The sequence below is a fragment of the Moschus berezovskii genome, chromosome 10, assembly GCF_049115385.1.
Source record: "Moschus berezovskii isolate FMDL1 chromosome 10, NW_MosBer_1.0, whole genome shotgun sequence".
NCBI lineage: Eukaryota > Metazoa > Chordata > Mammalia > Artiodactyla > Moschidae > Moschus > Moschus berezovskii.
In genome coordinates this window covers 45,629,314-45,654,222 of record NC_142469.1, presented here as the reverse complement: position 1 = coordinate 45,654,222, position 24,909 = coordinate 45,629,314, and the positions used below count along the sequence as shown (strand labels likewise).

General features: G+C 38.9%; 2 protein-coding genes across 2 annotated transcripts in view; one reads left to right on the top strand and one right to left on the bottom strand.

The window, feature by feature from the left end:
* Positions 1–22,615, bottom strand: part of WASF1 (WASP family member 1) — a 69,778-nt gene extending 47,163 nt beyond the window's left edge. Inside the window, exon 1 of the mRNA XM_055433700.2 lies at positions 22,393–22,615. The gene's annotated coding sequence lies outside the window, so the exon portion shown is untranslated. The remainder of the gene's footprint in view (positions 1–22,392) is intronic.
* Positions 22,616–23,379: 764 nt separating this feature from the next.
* Positions 23,380–24,909, top strand: part of CDC40 (cell division cycle 40) — a 49,864-nt gene continuing 48,334 nt past the window's right edge. Inside the window, exon 1 of the mRNA XM_055432954.2 lies at positions 23,380–23,606. Within this exon, the coding sequence (XP_055288929.2) occupies positions 23,418–23,606 (189 nt within the window). The 5' untranslated portion in view covers positions 23,380–23,417. The remainder of the gene's footprint in view (positions 23,607–24,909) is intronic.

The window sequence follows — 24,909 nt, the reverse complement described above, 5'->3', positions numbered from 1 at the left end:
TTCTGCCATGATATTTTCTTCTCTGACTCTCTTGCCTCCCTCTTCCTCTCATAAGGACTCTTGGGATTACACTGAGCCCATCTGAGTAATCCAAACTAATCTCCCCATTGCAAGATCTTTAATTTAATCATCTCTGCAAAGCCCCTCTTACCAAGTAATGTAATGTTTACAGGTTCCAGGATTAGGATATGGACCTCTTCGGGGGCCATCATTTTGCCCACCAGAGCCACTAGTTTTTTTTTTTTTTAAAGAGAAACATTTAGTTTTCACAGTCTTTTGAACTTTAAAACTACAGAGAAGGAACTTTGGACCTGTATAAACAAAGGTAGTGCAAGGCTAGTGACACAAGAAAAGCACAGGAGAATTACGGAAATAGAATGAATGGAAAACCACAACCAGTTAAGATTCAGGAAAAGCTCAATGAAATAAACAGTATTGGGCTGGCCAAAAAGTTCGTTTGGGTTTTTATACAACATCTTACAAAAACCCAAATAAACTTTTTGGCCAACCCAATATTTGATGGGAGTCTTCAAAGATGTAAAGGATTATGACAGGTGAACACTGGCACAAAAGGTAATTTTCAGACATACTTGCTCTCAAAATTTTATAGGGACATACAAAACAGCAACAACAAGTTCAGAGACAGGAAACTATATTTGGAGAAGAAAGAGACTGCAGTTTGACTGAACTATATAGACTAAAAGTAAAACAGTAGTGAAAGAAAAAGAAAGATGAAGACAAATACAATGGGCTATGTTGCTTGTCAGGATGAAGAGTTTATTCTTAATTCTGGAGGAAGTGAGCAGTCAGGTGGAAATAGTTTTGAACTGAGAAATGATGTTATATGATTGGTGTTATATTGAAGAAAGATTAACTTGGCAAGAGGATTGATTCAAATTGGGAAAGGCAGAAGCATAGCAGACAAATGACTAATCTAAAGAAAAGGTACTTTCACTAGGGTGATGGGAGAAGAATGATGTCAATGTAGTTAGAATTCATAATGATTTTCATCAACATAATTTTTAATAAAAGCAGCTACAAATTATAGTGCTTACTGTATGTCAGGAACCTTCTATGAAAGAGTTTAACTCCATTTTATAGAGAAGAAGACCATGGTATACAAAGTGTACCTTCTACACTAAGTATCATGGCTGGGATTTGAATCCTGGTAGATATGACTCCCAGAGAAGGCAATGGCAACCCACTCCAGTACTTTTGCCGAGAAAATCCCATGGATGGAGGAGCCTGGTAGGCTGCAGTCCATGGGGTCATGAAGAGTAGGACACGACTAAGTGACTTCATTTTCACTTTTCACTTTCATGCACTGGAGAAGGAAATGGCAACCCACTCCAGTGTTCTTGCCTGGAGAATCCCAGGGACGGTGGAGCCTGGTGGGCTGCCATCTATGGGGTCACACAGAATCGGACATGACTGAAGCGACGGAGCAGCAGCAGCAGCAATGACTCCAGAGTCCAAATGAATCTGAACTTGTAGTGACATAATCTGAAAGCTGAACTAACTGATTTGTGAAAAATTCACCATTCCACCTAGAAGTAAAGCTATGATAAATTAACATGTATACTTAAAACTCTAAAACAAACACTAAGAGAAAGACTTTGACAAAATACAACATCCATTTATGATAAAAACCCTCCAGAAAGTGGGAATAGAACGGACATATCTCAATATAATAAAAGCTATATATGACAAACCCACAGCAAACATTATCCTCAATGGTGAAAAATTGAAAGCATTTCCCCTAAAGTCAGGAACAAGACAAGGGTGCCCACTCTCACCACTACAATTCAACATATTCTGGAAGTTTTGGCTACAGCAATCAGAGCAGAAAAAGACATAAAAGGAATACAAATTGGAAAAGAAGAAGTAAAACTTTCACTGTTCGCTGATGATATGATCCTCTACACAGAAAACCTAAGGAAACAAAAGACTTGTATATGCTGCTGCTGCTAAGTCACTTCAGTCGTGTCCGACTCTGTGTGACCCCACAGACGGCAGCTGACCAGGCTCCGCCATCCCTGGGATTCTCCAGGCAAGAACACTGGAGTGGGTTGCCAGACTTGTATATAGAAAACTATAAAACACTAGTGAAATTAATCAAAGAGGACACTAATAGATGGAGAAATATACCGTGTTCGTGGATTGGAAGAATAAATATTGTGAAAATGAGTATACTACCCAAAGTAATTTATACATTCAATGTAATCCCTATCAAGCTACCAATGATATTTTTCACAGAACTAGAACAAATAATCTCACAATTTGTATGGAAATACAAAAAACCTCGAATAGCCAAAGCAATCTTGAAAAGAAGGATGGAACTGTAGGAATTAACCTGCCGGACTTCAGGCTCTACTACAAAGCCACAGTCATCAAGACAGTGTGGTACTGGCATAAAGACAGAAATATAGATCAATGGAACAAAATAGAAAGCCCAGAGATAAATCCACGCACCTGTGGACACCTTATCTTCAACAAAGGAGGCAAGAATATAAAATGGAGAAAAGACAGTCTCTTTAACAAGTGGTGCTGGGAAAACTGGTCAGCCACTTGTAAAAGAATGAAACTAGAACACTTCCTAACACCATACACCAAAATAAACTCGAAATGGATTAGAGCGCTAAATGTAAGACCAGATTCTATAAAACTCCTAGAGGAGAACGTAGGCAAAACACTCTCCGACATAAATCACAGCAGGATCCTCCAAGACCCACCTCCCAGAATATTGGAAATAAAAGCAAAAATAAATGGGACCTAATTAAAATCAAAAGCTTCTGCACAGCAAAGGAAACTATAAGCAAGGTGAAAAAACAGCTTTCAGAATGGGAGAAAATAATAGCAAATGAAGCAACTGATAAAGGATTCAGTTCAGTTCAGTTGCTCAGTCGTGTCCCACTCTTTGCGACCCCATGAACCACAGCACGCCAGGCCTCCCTGTCCATCACCAACTCCCGGAGTTCACTCAAACTCATGTCCATCGAGTTGGTGATGCCATCCAGCCATCTCATTCTCTGTCGTCCCCGTCTCCTCCTACCCCCAATCCCTCCCAGCATCAGACTCTTTTCCAGTGAGTCAATTCGTCGCATGAGGCGGCCAAAGTATTGGAGTTTCAGCTTTAGCATAAGTCCTTCCAATGAACACCCAGGATTGATCTCCTTTAGAATGGACTGGTTGGATCTCCTTGCAGTACAAGGGACTCTCAAGAGTCTTCTCCAGCACCACAGTTCAAAAGCATCAATTCTTCGGCGATCAGCTTTCTTCACAGTCCAACTCTCACATCCATACATGACCACGGGAAAAACCATAGCCTTGACTAGACGGACCTTGGTTGACAAAGTAATCTCCAAAATATACAAGCAGCTCCTGCAGCTCAATTCCAAAAAAATAAATGACCCAATCAAAAAATGGGCCAAAGAACTAAACAGACATTTCTCCAAAGAAGACATAAAGATGCCTAACAAACACATGAAAAAATGCTCAACATCCCTCATAATCAGAGAGATGCAAATCAAAACCACAATGAGATACCATTTCACACCAGTCAGAATGGCTGCTATCCAAAAGTCTACATGCAATAAATGCTGGAGAGGGTGTGGAGAAAAGGGAACCCTCTTATACTGTTGGTGGGAATGAAAACTAGTACAGCCACTATGGAAAACAGTGTGGAGATTCCTCAAAAAACTGGAAATAGAACTGCCAAATGATCCAGCAATCGCACTCCTGGGCATACACACCAAGGAAACCAGAATTGAAAGAGACACATGTACTCCAATGTTCACTGCAGCACTGTTTATAATAGCCAGGACATGGAAGCAACCTAGATGTCCATCTGCAGATGAATGGATAAGAAAGCTTTGGTACATATACACAATGGAGTATTTTTCAGCCATCAAAAAGAATGCATTTGAATCAGTTTTAATGAGGTGGATGAAATTGGAGCCTATTATACAGAGTGAAGTAAGCCAGAAAGAAAAACATCAATACAGTATAGTAACGCATATATATGGAATTTAGAAAGATGGTAACCTTAACCCTGTATACGAGACTGCAAAAGAGACATAGGTGTATAGAACAGTCTTTGGGACTCTGTGGGAGAGGGTAAAGATGGGATGATTGGGGAGAACGGCATTGTAGCATGTATATTATCATATGTGAAATGAATCACCAGTCCAGGTTCGACGCATGATACAGGATGCTTGGGGCTGGTGCACGGGGATGACCTGGAGGGAGGATATGGGGAAGAGGGAGGTGGGGGGGGATTCAAGAAAGGGAACACATGTACACCTGGGGCGGATTCATGTCAATGTATGGCAAAACCAACCAATACATTAATGTAAGGTAATTTGCCTCCAATAAAATAAATTTAAAAAATAAATAAAACAAATACTAAAATATCACAGGGAGTTATAGCTATTAAGCCAACAAAGGAGAAAAAACAGAATCGTTAAAAAAATTACTCAGGCTTCCCGGGTGGCTCAGTGGTAAAGAATCTGCCTGCCAATACAGGAGACATGGGTTTGATCCCTGGTCTGGGAAGATCCCACATGCCACGGAGCAACAAAGTCTCTGAGCCACAACTATTGAGCCTGCACTCTAGAGCCCAGGAACCACAACTACCGAGCCCACTCACTGCAGCTGCTGAAGCCCACGTGCCCTAAAGCATGCGCTCTGCAATAAGAAGCCGGTGCACTACAACTGGAGAGTAGCCCCAGTTCACCACAATTAGATAAAAATCCACAGAGCAATGAAGACCCAGCACAGCCATAAATAAATATTTTAAAATTTACTCACGCTAAAAGAAAATAAAAAGGGAAATAGGACATTTATGAACATTTACAACAAAAAGAAAATATAGCAAAATGGTAGATTTAAACTCTGTCATCAATAATCACATTAACCATAAATGATCTGAACATCCAATTAAAAGGTAGAAATTGTAAGACTGAATTAAAAAAACAAGACCCACCCACATGCTGCCTATAAGAAACAATTTTAAATATGAATACACAAAGAGGTTAAAAGTAAAAGGATAGAAAAAGATATATCATGCTAAAGAAAAAAAAAAGCTGAAGTGACTACATTAATATCAGACAAAGTTGATTTTAGAGAAAGGATATTACCAGAGATAAAGGGAATCATTCATACTAACAAAGCTGTCAATTCATCCTGTAAAGATCATAATCTAAAATGTTTACTTTACAAATAAATAGATTCAATAAAGTAAAAAGTAATAGAAGTACAATATAATACAGGAAAGTCCATAGATATAGCTAAAAATTTCAACATCTTTCAATCACTAACAGACCAAGCAGACAGACAGACAGTAAGCACAGAGATGTCTAGAAGAATACCATCAACCAACTTGATAATTGAACTTTATATAACATCCTATCCCAAAACAATACAAAACACATTTTTAAGTATTACAAGTATACAAATAACATTTACCAAGACAGACCACTTTTAAGTCATAAAATAAGTAAGAATAAATGTAAAAGGATTTAAATCCTACAAGGTATGTTTTCTGACCACAATCTAATTACATGAGCAATCACAACAAAATGATATATAGAAAATCCTCAAATAGTTGAAGGCTAGGAAATATATTTCCAAATAACTCCAATCAAAGAAGAAATAAAAAGGGAAAAAATAGTTATTTTGAATTGAATGAAAATGAAAACAAAAGTATCATAATGTATGAGGGAAGCAGCTAAAGCAGTAGTACATAAAGGGAAAATTACAGCATTAAAATGTCTACATTGGAAAACAAGAAAGGTCTTAAATGAATGGCCTCAACTATTTTCACCTCAACAAACTAGAAAAAGTAAAGCAAATTAAACTGGAAGTAAGCAAAAGAGAGGAAATAGTGAAGGTGAGAGCAAAAGTCACTGAAACAGAAAAATAATGAGAACTTCAACAAAAACGGCTGATGGGGAAGGGGGCATATGAAGAGAATACAAATTGACAGTATCTGAGGAATGATAGGAGTGCTATCACCATAGATTCGACAGATATTAAAAGAATTGTTCAGTTCAGTTCAGTTCAGTCGCTCAGTCGTGTCCGACTCTCCGCGACCCCATGAATCACAGCACGCCAGGCCTCCCTGTCCATCACCAACTCCTGGAGTTCACTCAAACCCATGTCCACAGAGTCGGTGATGCCATCCAAAAGAATTGTTAGGAAATATTAAAAACAACTTATACTGATAAATTCCACATCTTACATGAAATGGAAAAATCCTGAAAAGACACAAGGTTTAGTGGACCTCACCAAAGAAGAAATACATTGTCCTTTGAAAAAGAAAAGCAATATTAAGGGATTTCTACTACTTGACTTCAATACTTATTATAAAGCCACACTATTCTAGGTAGTGTGGTACTGCTATGAAGATAGACAAATATCCAACAGAACAGAAAAGAGTCCAGAAATAATCCAACTGATTAATTATTTGGTCAACTGATTTCTTACACAGATGCAAAGCTGACATTCTTTTTTTTAAATGGTGCTACAACAATTGGATATCGCTATTAAAAAAAAAAACAACATTTAGATCGTTACCTCTTACCATGTACAAATGAGTCACATACCTAAATGTAGAATGTAAAACTATAAGACTTCTAGAAAAAGAAAATTTTTACTGCCTTGACTTAGGCATAGATTTCTTAGATGTAATACCAATAGCACAATCCATAAAAAAGAAATTTTTGAACTAGAATTCATCAAAATTAAGAACTGCTTTTTCAAAAGAACTTCTGCTTTCTCATTAAGGGAATGAAAAGACAATTCACAGGTTGCAATAAAATATCTGAAAATCATATATTTGATGTATCTAGAATAAAGAAACATTTCTTGGTGGCTTAGATGGTAAAGAATCTGACTGCAATTCAAGAGACCTGGGTTCAGTCTGGAAAGAGCCCCTGGTGAAAGGAATGGCAACCTACTCCACCCGGAAAATCCTATGGACAGAGAAGCCTAGTGGGCTACAGTCCATGGGGTTGCAAAGAATCTGACACGACTGAGCGACTAACACAAAAAAATTCAATTAGAAAACAACCCAAAGGTAAACATCCAGATATTTGAACAGATACTTCACAAAAGAAAATATACAAATGGCATTTAAAAAGATGATCAACATCATTAGTCTTTGAAAGTGAAAGTCACTCAGTTATGTCCGACTCTTTGCAACCCCATGGACTATACAGTCAATGGAATTCTCCAGGACAGAATACTAGAGTTGGGTAGGCCTTTCACTTCTCCAGGGGTCTTCCCAACCAGGGATCAAACCCAGGTCTCCCGCATTGCAGGCAGATTCTTTACCAGCTGAGCCACCGGGGAAGCCCTCATTAGTCTCTAGGAAAACACAAATTAAAGTCACAGGAGATACCACTACACACCTATTCCATTCCGTTCCGTTCAGTCGCTCAGTTGTGTCCGACTCTTTGCGACCCCGTCGACTGTAGCCTACCAGGCTTCTCCGTCCATGGGATTCTCCAGGCAAGAATACTGGAGTGGGTTACCGTTTCCTTCTCCAGGGGATCTTCCTGACCCAGGGATCAAACCCGGGTCTCCCACATTGGAGGCAGACGCTTTAACCTCTGAGCCACCAGGGAAGCCCAATGGCTAAAACTATAATGGCAAGAATGTAGAGCAACTGAACTCCTACTTTGCTTGCAGAAATACTATAAAATGACATAACCATTTTGAAAGACACTTTGGTACTTTCTTATAAAGTTAAACATATACCTACTGTATGACCCAGCCATTTTACTTCTAGATCTACTCAGGAGAAAAGAAAGCATATACCCAAATAATGACTTCTACATGAACACTCACAGCAGCTGTATTTGTAATAATCAAAACCTGGAAACAACCCAAATGATCACCAACAGACCAATAAAAAACAAATTGTTATCCACTGGAACAATGTTTATAAAATGGGACGCTGCTGCTGTTGCTAAGTCACTTCAGTCGTGTCCGACTCTGTGCGACCTCATAGACGGAAGCCCACCAGGCTCCCCCGTCCCTGGGATTCTCCAGGCAAGAACCTGGAGTGGGTTGCCATTTCCTTCGCCAATGTGTGAAAGTGAAAAGTGAAAGTGAAGTCGCTCAGTCGTGTCCGACCCCTAGCGACCCCATGGACTGCAGCCTACCAGGATTTTCTAGGCAAGAGTACCGGAGTGGCTTGCCATTGCCTTCTCCAATAAAATGGGATAGTGTTCAGTAAGAAATGAACTAATGATGGACATGAAAATACAGATAAATTTTAAAGTCATTACACTAAGTGAAAGCAGTCAAACAAAAAATACTCTGCACTGTATGATTCTATTTATATAAAGTTTTAGAAAATACACACTAACCTATTATGTCAGATAGTAAATTAGTGATTGCTTAGGTAGGGATTGGGATTGATGGAAGGAGTAAGGGAAGAGAGAACACAGGAATTACAAATGAAGAATAGAAAATTGGTGGGGGGGGGTGTCATTATATTGATTGTAATGATGATTTCAAAGCGTATCCATAAGTCAAAACTTATCTAGTTGTACATCAATTATATTCTGATAAAGCTCTCAAAAACTCATTTAATCAAACAGCAATAACCATTTATCCCAATATAGTTAATGCTCATATCCTGCTATAAATGCTTATTTGCTATTATCTATTAACAAGAAAATGATTTAAACTTACAACAGTAACATTATACTGCTGCTGCTGCTGCTAAGTCACTTCAGTCGTGTCCGATTATACTACTCAACTTCAATATGTAAAAGAGCATATTTTCTTTCTGGAAATGTGCAAGCAAAAAATCTTTAAGACTAATGGATTAAAACAGTGCAAATTCAGACAAGCTCAAGTAGATCAGTGAGATCTGCTATCTTCTATCAGCATATTATTATCTATCCTATTCCTTACTTGAAAATAAATGCAGTTATCACAATAGGAAACTGGTAAGTATGTGGCCTTAACAATTTCCATCTCATCACTAAAAGTAATCTGCAAGTATAAAACAGCAGATGAATTGGGTAACTAGTCATTTGTAATCTGCCTATGTCAAAGTGAAAAATTTCTCCACAGAAACCATTTCACGTGGTGGCAGAGTTCCAGGCCAGTTCCCAAATCTTATTTAAGCAGTAGGGATTAATTACCCCCTCTTTCTTCTATATCACTGTTTTCCCTCTACTAGATCACTGTCATCAATACAGAGACATGCTGTAATTTCAGCCATCTTAAAAAAAAAAAAAAAACAGCAACAAAAACAAACTTCTCTTGGTCCTATTTCTGCCTTTAGCCATTTAATCCACCACTTCCTGATTTCTCAGCTCTCCTTTTTGGCAAAATTCTTTGATTTGGTTCTCTGATTTCTCTCCTGCAATTCTCACTTAAATCTGTCCTATTTGGGCTTTCATTTTCAGCACTGTATCAAACCATCTGACTAAGGTCAATTATCTGCTGTATCTAGTGGTTAATTCTGAAGTCTCTTTTCACTAAACCTCTTAGCAGTTGTTCATTCCTTGAAATCACTTATTGTGGCTTTCGGGAAACCTCACGTTCCTGGCTTTCCTCCTGCCTCCTTCACAACTTCTCTACTTCCAAATCTTAAGAGTACTCTAGGACTCAATCCTCAGACCTTTTTTCTTATTTGTATCTATATTCACTCCATTAGCCGTTTCATGTTAAATTTTCTTAAGATACATCTATATTTTAACTTAGAGGACTTGACTGTCTCACTATAATCCTCAAATAAGGTCAATTATAGAAAATCCCATGGATGGAGGAGCCTGGTAGGCTGCAGTCCATGGGGTCGCTAAGGGTCGGACACGACTGAGCGACTTCACTTTCACTTTTCAATTTCACACATTGGAGAAGGAAATGGCAACCCACTCCAGTGTTCTTGCCTGGAGAATCCCAGGGACGGGAGAGCCTGGTGGGCTTCCGTCTGTGAGGTCACACAGAGTCGGACACGACTGAAGTGACTAAGCAGCAGCAGCATAGATAATTTTATCATTTGGGGAGGCAGGTGCTGGTGAAAAACAGATTCAAACAGATACAAAAAAGTTGAAAATAAAAAGAAGTTACTTAATTTTCAACAAATCATTACTAGTATTACTGGTATAGGGAGTTACTTAAAAATATAATAAAGCTAAATTGATGAATACCAAAACAAGTATTTTTTATTTATGCCAGTCACTTATTACATTAGAAACATTTAAATACCATTCTAAATATTTCATTAAAAATGTAAATTATGACCTTATCCATGGTCCTAGTCCCATATGGGCCTATAACAGTAACAACTTACATTAATTTGGACTTGTTTCAGAAGACTTTTTTATAACAATTATCTCATTTTATCCTAAAAAAGACTCCATAAGGATATTATAGTAAATATTATTTAAGCCAGCAGTTTCTGCTCGTAATATGATCTCTCACATAACAGGCAGACTTTTAATGAGCACATTTAATTAATTTCAAATTAAAGAACTCAAAAATCCATCTCTACTACAAGAAATATATATTAAAATTCATGTTCAACTGATGACAGGTCATTACTGTCATCTTTCTGTACTTAGCATAAAATTACAAAATAGAAATTTAAATCTTCTTTTTAATGTCAATGAAACTAAGTCCTTTATATACATAACCATTAAGAGACAATCTTCATTTCATTTACTTCCATGACTATACTGATGATAAAAATTATATTAACGCTGATCTCCAACAACTGTTGACTGCTTCTATTACAAAGAAAAAACACTTATTTTTGAAAAGAAGAAGACTATATTTATAATTGATCATTCACAAGTAAAACACGACCCTTTTCCTCCCTCCAAGATTCCTCCCTCAAATGATGTGGCGTGCACTGCCTGCTGACCCCAGAACAAGGGTTAGAGGCATATAGACTTACAGCAAAACTTCTTAAAATATACCCTATCTCTCTTGAAGGCTCAAACATCAGTGCTTCCAGTCCTGAGGACTGAGGAGTGGCCCCTTCCCTTCTACTACTAAGCACATCAAGTGTCTGTATAGGCTCTCAGAGTTCTGCCTCTAAGATCTCCATCTGTGAAATGTTCCTTTCTGAGCAAAATATCCTATTTCACCCCTCCAACTCCTCATTATTAACTTTCTTTGTCCTTATCAAGTCCTTGTGATCCTTTCACTCTTCTCTATTTTCAAAACCATCAACATACTTTTGGCTTTGCTTCCCTTCCTACCTCACTAGCATTTCAGATCCCTGTTCCAAAGAGAATGCCCAGATCACAAGGCCTTACTTTATCCTCTGGTCCCAACTGAAGGGTCATATCAGAATGATATTCTGATATGAATATCATTATATTCATAATGATTATATCTTCTCTGATCACACCATCAGCATCCTCTGCTGTCTTTTAAATTTCCACTCTGTAAATAATGAGTCAAGAATCAACAGTTTTGTTATGCCCCAGTTCATTCTATATCTTCTCTTTTTCATAAATCCATCCATGTCCAGATTTTGAACTATCCCTTTAAATTACTGATATAAACAACCCTAACATCCCTGTAAATACTCAGACCTATTATATCTGACAGATTACAACACAATGTCTTATTAACTCATTTACAATATATCCAAAACCAACATCACCATCAGTGACTCCTCATTCCTCAAAGAAAATTTACTCCTTTTTTGGACTTCTCTATTTCTAATAACTCCAAATCACTTAGCATTTCAGAACATCTTTAAAGCAAAGTACTGGCTTCTCTACAATTCAGTAAACCTTCAGTTGTGTACAAATTGTTGGGAAAATAATTACATTTTCATCAAAAGGATATGATACAACCATTTTCATTCAACTCTTTTGATGGTACAATAATTTGGTACATGATTTTTTACTCCGCAAGTGGCTTGAACTCTGGAACCAATCCCTAACACACACGTCCAATTTTGCCACCTACCAACTAAATCAAAATAATCCCATTTTTCCTCTACATCTAGAGGATACCTGAGTCAGGAGTAAGCATGTGTCTACGATTGTGAAAGACTCTGTTGTAGACTATGCCCAAACCTTAGTTTTGATCTGATAAGTGAGAATTACATCTCCTCCCTGGGTTGTTGTGAGAATTACATCATATGCCTAGAACAGTGCCTAGCACATAACAGGTGCTCAAAAAATGGTGCCCCTGTGATTACTGGTGTCACCTTTAAGACAAAAGCAATTTGGCCACATGGGTAACCATTCTGTTTCTTCAGGGGACTGCTAATAACATATCTTTATTTTAAATCAATCTATGTCTTAAATTTTAGAACAATTCTAATGTTTATCTATTTCACTGCTCTTTTAAACCAGTCAAAGATTTCAAAAGTTCCAATATTCTAAATATTTTTTTTAAAGTACAAATACAATGACTATAAAACATTTACAAATATGGTAGTTATCCAACTACATCAATAGCTATTTTAAACATGAATGATTCAAATACACCAATTAAAAGAGAATATCAGAAAACACTAAGAATAATAAACAACAAAAAAGACTCAACCAAATGTTGTCTACAAGAAACTCACTTTAAATATAAAGACACAGAATTTCAGAGAATGAAGACTTTTAAGCAGGGGAATATCTCAAGGATAAAGAAGGGCATTATATAATGATAAGGGTATAAATTCTCTAAGAAGACATAACAATCCTTAATGTATTGGATTGGCCAAAAGTTTCATTCAGTTTTTCCTGTAAGACAACCCGAGTAGCCACTTAGTTGTCTTCAACTTCATTCAAAACAATTTGTTAGCTTATAATTTGACAGGTAGCTGTCATATCAGCATGCATTTTAAAAAAATTATCAAAATAGGTGAATTTTTGTGTAGTCATTTTAATACTGAATATGGAAGAAAAAAGCAACCTTCTCAGCACATTATGCTTTATTATTTCAGTCATTTCAGTTCAGTTGCTCAGTCATGTCTGACTCTTTGCGACCCCATGGACTGCAGCATGCCAGGCCTCCCTTGTCCACCGCCAACTCCCGGAGTTTACTCAAACTCATGTCCATTGAGTTGGTGATGCCATTCAACTATCTCATCCTCTGTCGTCACCTTCTCCTTCTGTCTTCAATTTTTCCCAGCATCAGGGTCTTTTCAAATGAGTCAGTTCTTCGCATCAGGTGGTCAAAGCATTGGAGCTTCAGCATCAGTCCTTCCAATGAATATTCAGGACTGATTTCCTTTAGGATTATTATTTCAAAAAAGGTAAAATGAAACTTAAATGGAAAAAATATTTTCACAGTGCATGGGGAAGGTGCTGTGACTGATCAAATGTGTCAAAAGTGATCTACGAAGTTGGTGCTGAGGATCTCTCCCTGGACGATGCTCCACGGTCAGGTAGACTAGTTGAAATTAACAATCAAACCAAGACATTAACTGAAAACAGTCAACGTTATACCATGAAGGAGAAAGCCGACATACTCAAAATATCCAGATCAAGCACTAAAAATCATTTGCATCAGCTTGGTTATGTTATTATTTGTTTTGATGTTTGGGTTTCACATAAGTGAAAAAAAACACTGACAGTAGTTCCACATTTCTACTTAAACGTAAAAAAAAAAAATTTGATTTTAAAAACAAATTGTGACAGATGATGAAAAGTGAACACTGGACAATAATGTGGGATGGGAGAGATCGTGCAGCAAGCGAAATGAACCATGACCAACCACACCAAAGGCTAGTCTTCATCCAAAGAAGGTGATGTTGTGTTGTGTATATGGTGGGATTGAAAAGGAGTCCTCTACTATGAGCTCTTTCTGAAAACCAAACGATTAATTCCAACAAGTACTGCTCCTAGTCAGACCAACTGAAAGCAGCAGTTGATGAAAAGCATTCAGAATTACTCAACAGAAAATACATTATATTCCATTAGGATAATGAAACACTGCATGTTTCTTTGATGACCAGGCAAAAACTGTTAACAGTTTGACTGAAGTTCTGACTCATCTGCCATATTCACCAGACATCACACCTTCAGATGTCTATTTTGGTCTTTACGAAATTCTCTTAAGAGAAAAAATTTCAACTGCCTGGAAGACTGTAAAAGGCAGCTGGAACAGTTCTTTGCTCAAAAAGATAAAAACGTTTTGGGAAGATGGAATTATGAAGTTGCCTGGAAAATGGCAGAAGGTAGTGGAACAAATGGTGAAATTGTTGTTCAATAATGTTACTGGTGAAAATGGAAAATGTGTCTTCCATTTTTACTTAAAAAAACCAAAGGAACTTTTTGGCCAATCAATATATATCTAACAACAGAGTACCAAAATATGTGAGGCAAAATTTGATAGAACTTCAAGGAGAAATAGATGAATTCACTATTACAGAGACTTGAACACCTCTCTATCAGTAATTGACAGATCCAACAGGCAGAAAATTAACAAGGATAGGGTTGAACTGAGCAGATTCATCAGTCAACTGGATGTAACTGACATTTACATAGTACTTCACCCAACAACACAGAACACAGATTCTTCTCAAGTTCACACAAGACCATTCACCAAGACAGACCATATCCTGGTCTGTAAAACACCCTCTCCCCCAAAGAACAGACATCATACAACACATACACTCAGACCACAATGGAACTACACTGGAAACTAATACCATAAATACAGCTGGAAAATCCCCAAATATTTTAACATCACACTTCTAAATAACCTATGGGTCAAAGAAGTCTTAAGATAAATTTTTGAGTATTTTAAAGTAAATGAAAATATCACTTGTCAAAATGTGTGGGATCTATCATAAGCAGAGTTTAAAGGGAAATTTATAGCACTGAATGCACATATTAGGAAAGAAGATCTAAAATCAATAACCTCAGCTTCCACCCTAGGAAACTAGAAGAAGCAGTATAAGCCTAAATTAATCAGAAGAATTTTTTTTTAAATAGAGCAGAAATCAATGAAATTGAGAAAGGAAAATCAACAGAGAAAAACCAATGAAACCAAAAGAGGGTTCTTTGAAATTGTCAACAAAATTGATACATTTCTAGCCATGTATTATATCACACAAAGCTTCTGTTTTGGTTTTTAAAATAAATGTGTGCTAGTCTTCAACTAAAATATAAAATGCTTCTCCCATTCCTCCCATTTTGCTTAACCTTTCTACAATTCTTCAGCTTTATCTCTAGCACATTTATGTTACAAAAATTTATCAAAACAAACAAAAAACATGGATACAATATATGTCTTATCAAGGAGTGGAAAACAAAAAAGCTTACTTTTGTAGCATAGCATGAAAACATAACAGACTTCATATTTTTCGGTAGAAGAATCAAATAAGTTAATCCACTCCCTGACACACAAGGTTTTTCCTTTTTTTTTTTTTTTAATGAGTTAATCGTTACACAAAGATTAACTTATTAGAGTAGACCTGAGTAACTTACTCAAGAGAAAATAATGTCAGGGAGCTGTCCCATTGACAAACAAACAAAATAAAGCACTGCTGCCATCATCATCCAACAGATATCACCACACTCAACATCCATGTCCTTAGAATCCCTTTAGAATCATGAATTTAAGGAGTGGTGGCTTGACAGCATAGTCTAATAGGAAAAAAATGGGACTTTGAAATCTCTGTTCAAGTTCCACCTCTACCATTTACATTAGCATTGTGACCTTGTAAAAATTACTAAATCTATGAGAGGATTCAACTGGTTGGTTGCCAGGTACCAAAAATATCATTCCAACCAGTTTATGTAAAAAGCACAACTTATTACAGATATTAAGGTGCCTTTTGTAACCCAATCTCAGGACCATGGACAAAGACACTTGAACACAGCCAGGACTCTGTGTATTTGCTTCTTATTCTTTCTTCAAGATGCCCCTACTTATATACTTCACCCGGCAACAAACAAAACCAGTAACAGTTTCTCAGTTCTGTGTCTTACAGCTTCAGCCACTGGAGAGAAAATAAATTATTCCATTCTCTGGACACTTGGGACCCAGGAAAACCTGAATACCCGGTTCAATGCAGTGTCTAGAACTAGGCCAATAAAGTATAAAAATGGGCAGAATTGTGACTGATCTCTTTGACCCCCTCTAAGCCACAGTGATCTTTTTAAAAGTCAGATTTGATTCAGCGATTACCCTGGTTAAAATCCTTTACGGCCTTCCCTAATACACTTACAATAAAAATCTATGACTTTCACTGAACCAAAACTTCTGTAGCCTTGCATGATCAGGCTCCTGTTTACCTCCACAACCACCTATCAAGCCACAATCCCTCATGTTCAGCTTTAACAACTCTGGCCTGTTTTGGTTCTTTGAACCTACCAAGCTCTTTCCCATCTCAAAATCATTTTCCATGTATTCTTTACATTCTCTGCCTTTTTTACATAGCTAATGTCCACCAATCTTTCCTCAAAGTTTTCCCTGATTTTCAAGGTAAACTAGGTTACCTGTTCTCGTCCCTTAAAGCACTCATCAAAATCCAATAATAACCGTGTGCATGTTTTTACTTTCTGACTCTTACCATACTATTAATTCCAAAAGAATCAAGACCTCCGTATTACTCTTTATTCTCTGTTTCGAGCACCTAGTTGGCCCCCAACAATTACATGTTAAATGAATAACTGGCTTAGCATGAGATAATCACGTGATTTTGACAATCACCAATACCTCATCTACTACTACCTACCACCCTCAGAATTCAGGGTAGAAGGTAGTAGTAGGCAAGCAGAATTACTATTATCAAGCTATTAAAATGGCTGCTTCAGTTGTAACTTACTGGGGAAAGGGAAGAAAGTGGTTTCCAGAGAACCTGTGCTTCCACTGAGCAGAATAAACTTGTTCAATTCAGTTAACCCTCTTCCTCCATAAAATCTTCATAAGACTATGATATCACATAAGTAAGATAATAAATATAACTATCTATACAGTAGCTTGCACATAGAGCAAGCATGCAATAGTACTTCTTTTCCTCTCAGGAGACCATATTACCTGTTACTCTTAAATATTATTAACCTCCAAATAAGAACTTAATTAAAAACGTACAAAATACTCCAGTGTATATGAAAAACAGAGCTGTGTTTCATGACCCCTTTTCTCACAGCATCTTGATCTCACCACCTGCCTAAGAGAATTAGTTACCTGTTCTTCTGTTGCAATTATATCAGCTCAAATATCCATTAGCTTAAAGAACAAGTACTAGAAACACAGAAATGAAGCAAAGCAAAGCAAAGCAACCAACCAAAACAACAACAAAACTGTCTTGTCCTCAGGGAAGACGACTTTCTCACTCTGCCTCCAACCACACACCATGCGTGCATGCTAAGTCACATCCAACTCTGTGACCCTATGGACTGTAGCCCGCCAGGCTCCTCTGTCCATGGGATTCTCCAGGCAAGAATACTGGAGTGGACTGCCAAGCCCTGCTCCGGGGATCTTCCTAACCTAGGGATCAAACCCCCGTCTCTTAGGTTTCCTGCACTGACAGGCGGATTCTTTACCACTAGCACCACTGGGAAGCCCCATACCCAAACTCTTGTCCTGCCCAAAGTTCCACAGCATCCAAGGTAAGGCTGCCACATTTAGCAAATAAAAATACAGAGTTGTTGTTGTTTAATCACTAACTCGTGTCTAACCCTTTGTAACCCCATGGACTGTATCCCAACCAGCTCCTCTGTCCATGGAATTCTCCAGACAAGAATATTGGAGTGGGTTGCTATTTCCTTCTCTGGGGGATCTTCCTGATCGAAGGATTGAACCCACGTCTCCCCACACATTATCTGTCAACTCTATTCTCAGGCCATATGACATCTCTCTACCTTCATATACCCACTCCACAACCTTCATTACAATATTTTGCCTTCTAAAAAAATTTCTCTGGAGACACACTGGATATGATCTTTCTCCAAAGTATAATTAAAGTATACCTTGACCTTACTTATAGGCTGTCAGTAAAACACTCTAAAGAGGAAAGCAAAGAAAATCATCTTAATTCTGTTTCTTGGTGGTGCTGGGAGTTTAAAAAAAATGAAAACAATCGCAAACAAAACAGCAACCACTAACAACTTCTTTAAAAACCTAAAAAGTCTTGCTTCCAAGAACAGGTATGTGAGAAAAAGATTAACAGCATAATCTTTTCAGAAGTAAATCCAGAAAGAATAAATTTTCTGACAGAAAGTATATAAGCAGTGACATTAGAAAGGGAAAATGAACTCTCAGAACAAAGGATTACACTTAGCTTCGAAACACCTTTGAATTTTATTTGTAACCAAAAGGAACCTCAGAGATCATCTACCTCAACCTTCTCAATTTATAAAGGAGAAAACCAAACACCTTTAGAGGTAAAATTACTTATTCAACGTTACAAAGACGATCCTAGCTCCTTCCAGTTTCTCATACTTTAACCTCTTGCCCCAGAAGATATAAGGCTGAGGAAGATCTTCTTCATGTCCAGTGAGTGTGAGAGGACAAGTTCCTAATAATACTGTCACATCTAACACAAGAAAAGTGTATTCCTAGCATTTCAAGGTAGATACTGATTTTCCCACAGAAAGACTGTTGTACACAGTATCATAGGAACTTTCAATATTATTAACACAACTTTACAACTCTCTAATATTATTAGTCTACTCCTATCAGTCAAGTTTATCATGGGTTAAATTTGGTGAGTTGTCTGAGAATCTAACCACCAAGCATACTGCTTCAGAGAAAGTTAAGTTCCAAGTTCTAAACCATTTTACAAGTTAAAAATATAATAAATTGTATTGGAAGTTAAGAACTACCAATACACAAAGACTCAAAATTATAAACTAAGTGTGACAGACTAAAAACACAAGATTCTTCAAAGCTCCACACTAAAGATCACTCAAAATTAGGCATTTGGACACATTTACCACGAGATACAATCAACATACATCTTTTTATTAATATTTTACTGGAAAAATGAAGAATGTAAAAAAAAATCATACACACTTCTATACTCATATAATTTAGGAATTAAAAAAAAATACCTTCAGTGTACGTTTTCATGAAATGACCTATAAGAGGTAAGAAATTATCATCTCATAAATGAAAGGCTGGCAATGTATACATTATGCAATCTCTAAAGCTAGTTCAAAAAATGTGTGGGTAAAGGAATTATACCTGAACAGGTAAGTGAAGTTCAAAGAACTTCCCAATACATTTTTTTCTTTCCTCTTGAGATAAAGCCATATGCTTTCTGAACTGAAAATTTATTTGATATATCTTTTAAAATTTTTCTACATGGTACACTAAATCAACGGATATTCTTCATTCTCTCATTTTATTAGTCCAACAAAAATTAAATCCATACTATTTGCTAAAGACTATGTTAGCAATTTCAGTTGTTGTTTAGTCACTCAGTCATGTTCAAATCAACTCTTTGTGATCCCATGGACTGCCGCCCCCCAGGCTCCTCTGTCCATGGGATTTCCCAGGCAAGAATACTGCAGTGGATTGCCATTTCCTTCTCCAGGGGATCTTCCTGACCCAGGGATCCAGCCCGCATCTCCTGAGTTGGGAGGCAGTTTCTTCACCATAGCAATTTCAGATTTATGAAATAAGCATCAGGTCATTCCTATCCTCAAGGAGTTTAGAGAAACCTTGAGTTAACTGTATTTATGAAGTAATAGTGGCAGCTGAATTTCAGTTGGCCATTTAAGGAAACATTAAAAATGTCATCAAATTAATTCTTAAAAAAGGAAACTACACAGTAGTAACCTTAAAAACGTTTGAACAGTCTTATCATTTATATGAAATTTCACCACAAAGTAATTAAAAGTATTGTTTGGTAAAAGTAATAATATATTTTAATAGCAGTTTTTGCTGTGAAAATTAATTGAATTAATCCTCCAAAAAGGAAATCAAAAGCTACCAGATACTGTAATAACGAAAATCAAGTACTTGGCAATACCTTATTCTGACAATAAAGGAATATGTGTAATTAAATATAGTATTATATTGATACACTTTCTGAACATATATATGGTTATTTACAAACCTGAATAAAGTAGCTCCATATCATATCTTACAAATGATCAATGTATTTTCAATGTATTACAAAGTCAATGTATTACATTACACTACAAACATCAATGTATTACAAATTCAAAATGTATTTTGAATTGTGTCTTCTGCAAGTTTTTCAATGAAAAAGATCTAAATGTTTTCCGGAGATTTTTTCACAAACTTTATTCAATACTCTACTTGTTTATTACCAAATCATGTAACTTTTTTTTAATATTAACTAAACCTATACTGAAAACTACATATATGTATTAACTATTATTACTTTTTAAATTTGCAATTATTAAAAATATGATGGATGAGAAATATTCAATTTAGAGCCATGTTTCCAAAGCAAAAGTCAACGTAAATCAGCCATTCTAACATGCCACAGAAAATCCTAATGACATTTTTCATTGTATTTTACACTGAAATATTTTCACCATTCACCAGCTAAAATATGTGAATAAGAATTTTAAAATATTTAAAAGCATCACGAAAACATATTTACTTAATTTATGCATACTAGTTGGTGGCATAAATGGACTTTTTCCATTTACAGATAAGGAAACAAAGGCAAGGTGTCCATTTTATAAACTGCAGGGTCATTTCCTAACAAGCAACTGATTCTACATCATCAAGTTATACGTGGGCCACTTCCAAGTGCCATAAAACAATTACTGTACCTTAAAACAACTACCTCCGCAATGCCTATGTGCAAATTCGTTTTACCAAGAGGGTTATGGCAACAATCTAAAACAAGAAAAGCTAGAAAGGGAAGATTACAAAAAAGAAAAATAAAACACTTATTTTTGGTAGCGAATCATTTATTTTTAAATAATGAGATGTAAACAGTTTTTAGCATAATAATCAAATAGCCAACAGTTGTTTCTTCTGTTTCTAAAATATATTTCATCTTTCAGGTAGATCATGCAAAATTGTAGCCTACCCATCCTTGCAGACATAAGTTTAAAAAATGAGAAGAAATCCTCTGACAAGTAATTAAATACATAACATTGCAAACAAGAGAATAAAAAGTAAAATCAGATAAATTTAGGAAATGTATCGTTACTTCAGTTAAAACCCCATCTTATATATTAAATGCTTCCTTTCATTCAACCGAAACCTAGGATTAGCAATCAAATATTCCATTACTGAAAAATAAAGATATACAAAACTTTCCTTATTCAAAACTTGAGAAATTTGGTATCAAATATTGAACAGTAAAGAAAAACACTTTTCCTAACAGAAACTTGGAGCATAAGGGGAAAAAAAACAGTTCCTCAGAGTTCGAAAGACTGAAACTGTGTCCATAACTATGATATAGTGCTATCAACAATTAGGAAAATGAAAGTTATCTCCTATACAAATTAAGGAACATTAGATGGGTTGCATAACCAATAAACCAATGACATCAATTCCTGGACAGAAACAAGACTTAGCTAACACGTGGATATAACATCAAAAAAATTAAAATATAAACCTAGGCACACTTTGCATAGAAAACGATAGAATCAGACTGAATCGTGTTCAAGTATCTAGTCTAATTGGGGATTCTTTAATAAATCGGCTATAAGACAGGTTGTGAATGCTCAGGTCAGACGTGCTTTCTTTTTGCCATTATTCCAGTTCATCATCCGCAAGTGCAAGAGAAGGCGTCAGAGTACCGAAGCTAGGGGGCATGCTATAGCAAGGGGAAAAGAAAAATGGGAAAAGGTGCAATGGATGCTGCAGAGTTGAATAATTATCCGGGTGGCACAATGGGCGAGTCCCGCCGACGTCGGAGCTGGGTGAGCAGCTCCCTAACTCTGCCCAAGGCCCCCTCTCCCCAGAGCAGGCGTCGGAGACGACAGCCCGCTTCGCCTCCTCTTCCAGCGAAGAAAGGGATCCCCGCACTCGCTTTACCGTTATGTTGTGTCTTTACAGACTCGCGGCTCAAACACGCAAACGCACCAGCTGGCTTGACGGAGCCTCGGGCACGTAGCTCGAGCCTGGCTCCTCGGGCAGCCGGTGCCGCAGGCTCCCCCGGAGCGAGCAGGCACAGGGGCGGGTCGCGGGGGCAGGGGCGCTCAGGCGGAGGCACCTCAGGTGAGACCCGCAGTCTCCCCGCCTAGAGCAGGCTCGAGGCGGTCCCCGCAGCCAGGAGCCGGGCGCGCGCGCCGGCCGCCGGGTTCCGGGTCCACGGCTCCGCGGGCGGGTGGGCGGCCGGGGCTCTGGAAACCCGCGAATGGGGGCGGGGGCCGTCGCGGGGCAGGCGCGCCCATCCCCACAACCTCTGGCTGCCTAGCGCTCAGAGCGCACCTCTCTGCGCTCTTGGCCGGTGGGGAAGAGTTCCTCTCCCGGTACCCTGACCCCCCGATAAACAATTCCTCAGAGACTCGCGCTCACCGAGAAATCTTGAGGGGCTCTTGCCTTACCCCTTCTTCATGCTTCGGCGGCGGCCGCCTGTCCCCCTCAGCTCCCGGGACTCCACCTAGAGCCTCCGGGAGCGTCAGTCTCCCGGGTGGAATCCGCTGTGGGCAGCGGCCGAGGTACCGGGCCACGGGGAACGCCGCCTGCGACGTCCGCCAGTCACCGGACCCACCGTGTGCTCGACGCGCGAGCGAACAACACCGTGAGTCGCCGCCGCCGCCGCCCCCCACCCGCCCCCTCCTCCTTCGCGACGCTCCACAACCGGACGCGGAGACCCGCGCCTGAAGCAGGGGGGAACCGCTGGACTCTCGCCACCTAATCCCCCATCTTTCCCACCGGGAGCTATTCCCCGTCAGTCAACGTCTTCTCACTTAAGATTCTCACTTTCCTCTTCAGCTCTCAGTGCCCAGGTGCAGCTGTGGTGGGAAACTCAGCCCCCACCCGCTCACCCATCAGTGGGGATGAATACCGCTCTTCCCCCCTCTTTCCTGAGGCTTATATGGTATTGCCCAATCCTCAGTTTGGGGGAGGGGGACGGAGAGAACAGTGCTCGGCCGGGGAATGAGGGAAGATGATAGCCAATTGAATGAACCAACCATTCAGGGGCGGGGTTAAAGAGGGGCCTGACTGCCCCGCCCCGCCCCTCGCTCCAAACTACAATCCCCATCGTGCTTCTTCCACTTCCCGCCGCGCTGCACGCCGGGAGTGTAGTACTTGGCGACCTCAAGGTATTTCGGAACTCGTAGTCTTTAATCTAGTCCCATAGGTCCCGAAAGTTGTAAGCAGTATAATCGTCTCTGTTTCCCTAGGTAAATATTTCCAAATCCCGAATTCCACTGTACTTATTCTAATACTAGTTCATCCACTGTGTTGATTGTTTTAAAATATAAATGGTTTCTTAGGAGAGGAACTAAATAATGTCTATTACTGCAATCTGTCAGGACCTAAAGCTGCTCCTTCTTCCGCCAGGGCCTGGTCTCCACAGATTCTCTGTTGCCGTCATGTCGGCTGCGATTGCAGCTCTCGCTGCTTCTTATGGTTCGGGTTCTGGGTCCGAGTCGGACTCGGACAGTGAGGGCGGGCGGTGTTCCCTGCCAGCCGCGGATTCCCTCATGCACCTAACTAAATCGTCTTCGGATAAGCCCTCTCTGGCAGTGGCAGTGGACTCAGCTCCGGAGGTGGCAGTTAAGGTAAGCGCTTTGGCCACTGGTGTGCGGCGGGAATTGTCGGTTTCTGGTCCAGAATCCGACAGTCACTTGTTAGAACCCGGGTTACCTGTCCCTCGGGCCTGACCGGTGAGTGGCTAACGCTCGGATTCTTCTCCCTCTGTAGGTCTTTTCTCGGGAGAAGCTGGGAATTGGAAGTTAAGAACAGTCCTCCACTCCCCGCTCTTGCCTCCCGTCGTCAGGAAGAGGGGGTGAAATTTGAATTTCTGGATTAGGATGTGCCCTGGATAGAGTAGGTGTAACAAAATAAACAAACCTAAATCAGAACTTCCCAGACTAGAGTACGTGCCCTCGCTTTAAATGAGCAGCGGCCTGGCTTTGTTTTGTTTTTTTTGAAGTCAGAACTAGAATCTGATCCCGGCTCCACCACTTGTTTGAACTTGGGCAAGATATACAGCCCCCTCAGTCTCCTCGCCTGTACAATGGAGGTATAATTTTTAAAGAACCTACATACATGAGAGGATTATTGTGACGAAATAAAGCTTGTAGCCGAAAGCTCGGTGCCTAATAAAAGTGCATATATAAGGCAAGGCAGTGAGAAAAGACCTTGAATTTAAGAAATAGTGTGCATGATCCCAACTGAGGAAGGTGATAGAGGAAGCAATTAGGTTCCTTTAACAAGTGTTTATTGAACACATGTTACTTCCCAGGAACTGTTTTAAGAGCTGAAGACACAGAGGCCAATAAGCCAGACATCTTTGATACCTTGTGTGTTCATTTTCGTGGCAAAGGCAGCCAGTAAAATGTGAACAAATGAAGTGGTTACAGGGTGGGTAGAGTACTGTGAAGGAAGAAAACAGAACTCCATGAACTAGAGTTCTGTAATAGAGAATAAGGTAGGAGCCTGACTTCTCTAGATTGTTTAGGGAAGTCTCCTTGAAAAAGTGGCTTGAGGAATAGGAAACAGCCAGCCAAGTGCACAATACCCAGCAAAAGGAGGTAGCAAACCTTGAGATGGCAACGAGATGAGTGTCTGAAGAACTGAGGAAACGTGTCTGTGTCTGGAGCTGGAGGAGAGCATCTACCAGTTGGTAGTACTGGTCCAGTACAGCCTAATGGGGGTGGATCAGGAGCTCAGGATGTGGTGAGGGGAGGCAGTGTGCAAAAACTCCTTTCTAATTATGATGTTCCCAAGTCAGGTGCTATAACTTAAGTCTCTTACAGGTTTTTAGTGAGCTATTTATGGATTTTACTTTTTAAAGGGACATCAAGTATGAAAGAATACTTAGAATCCTTCTAATTTTATACAAAAAAAAAAAGACTCCTC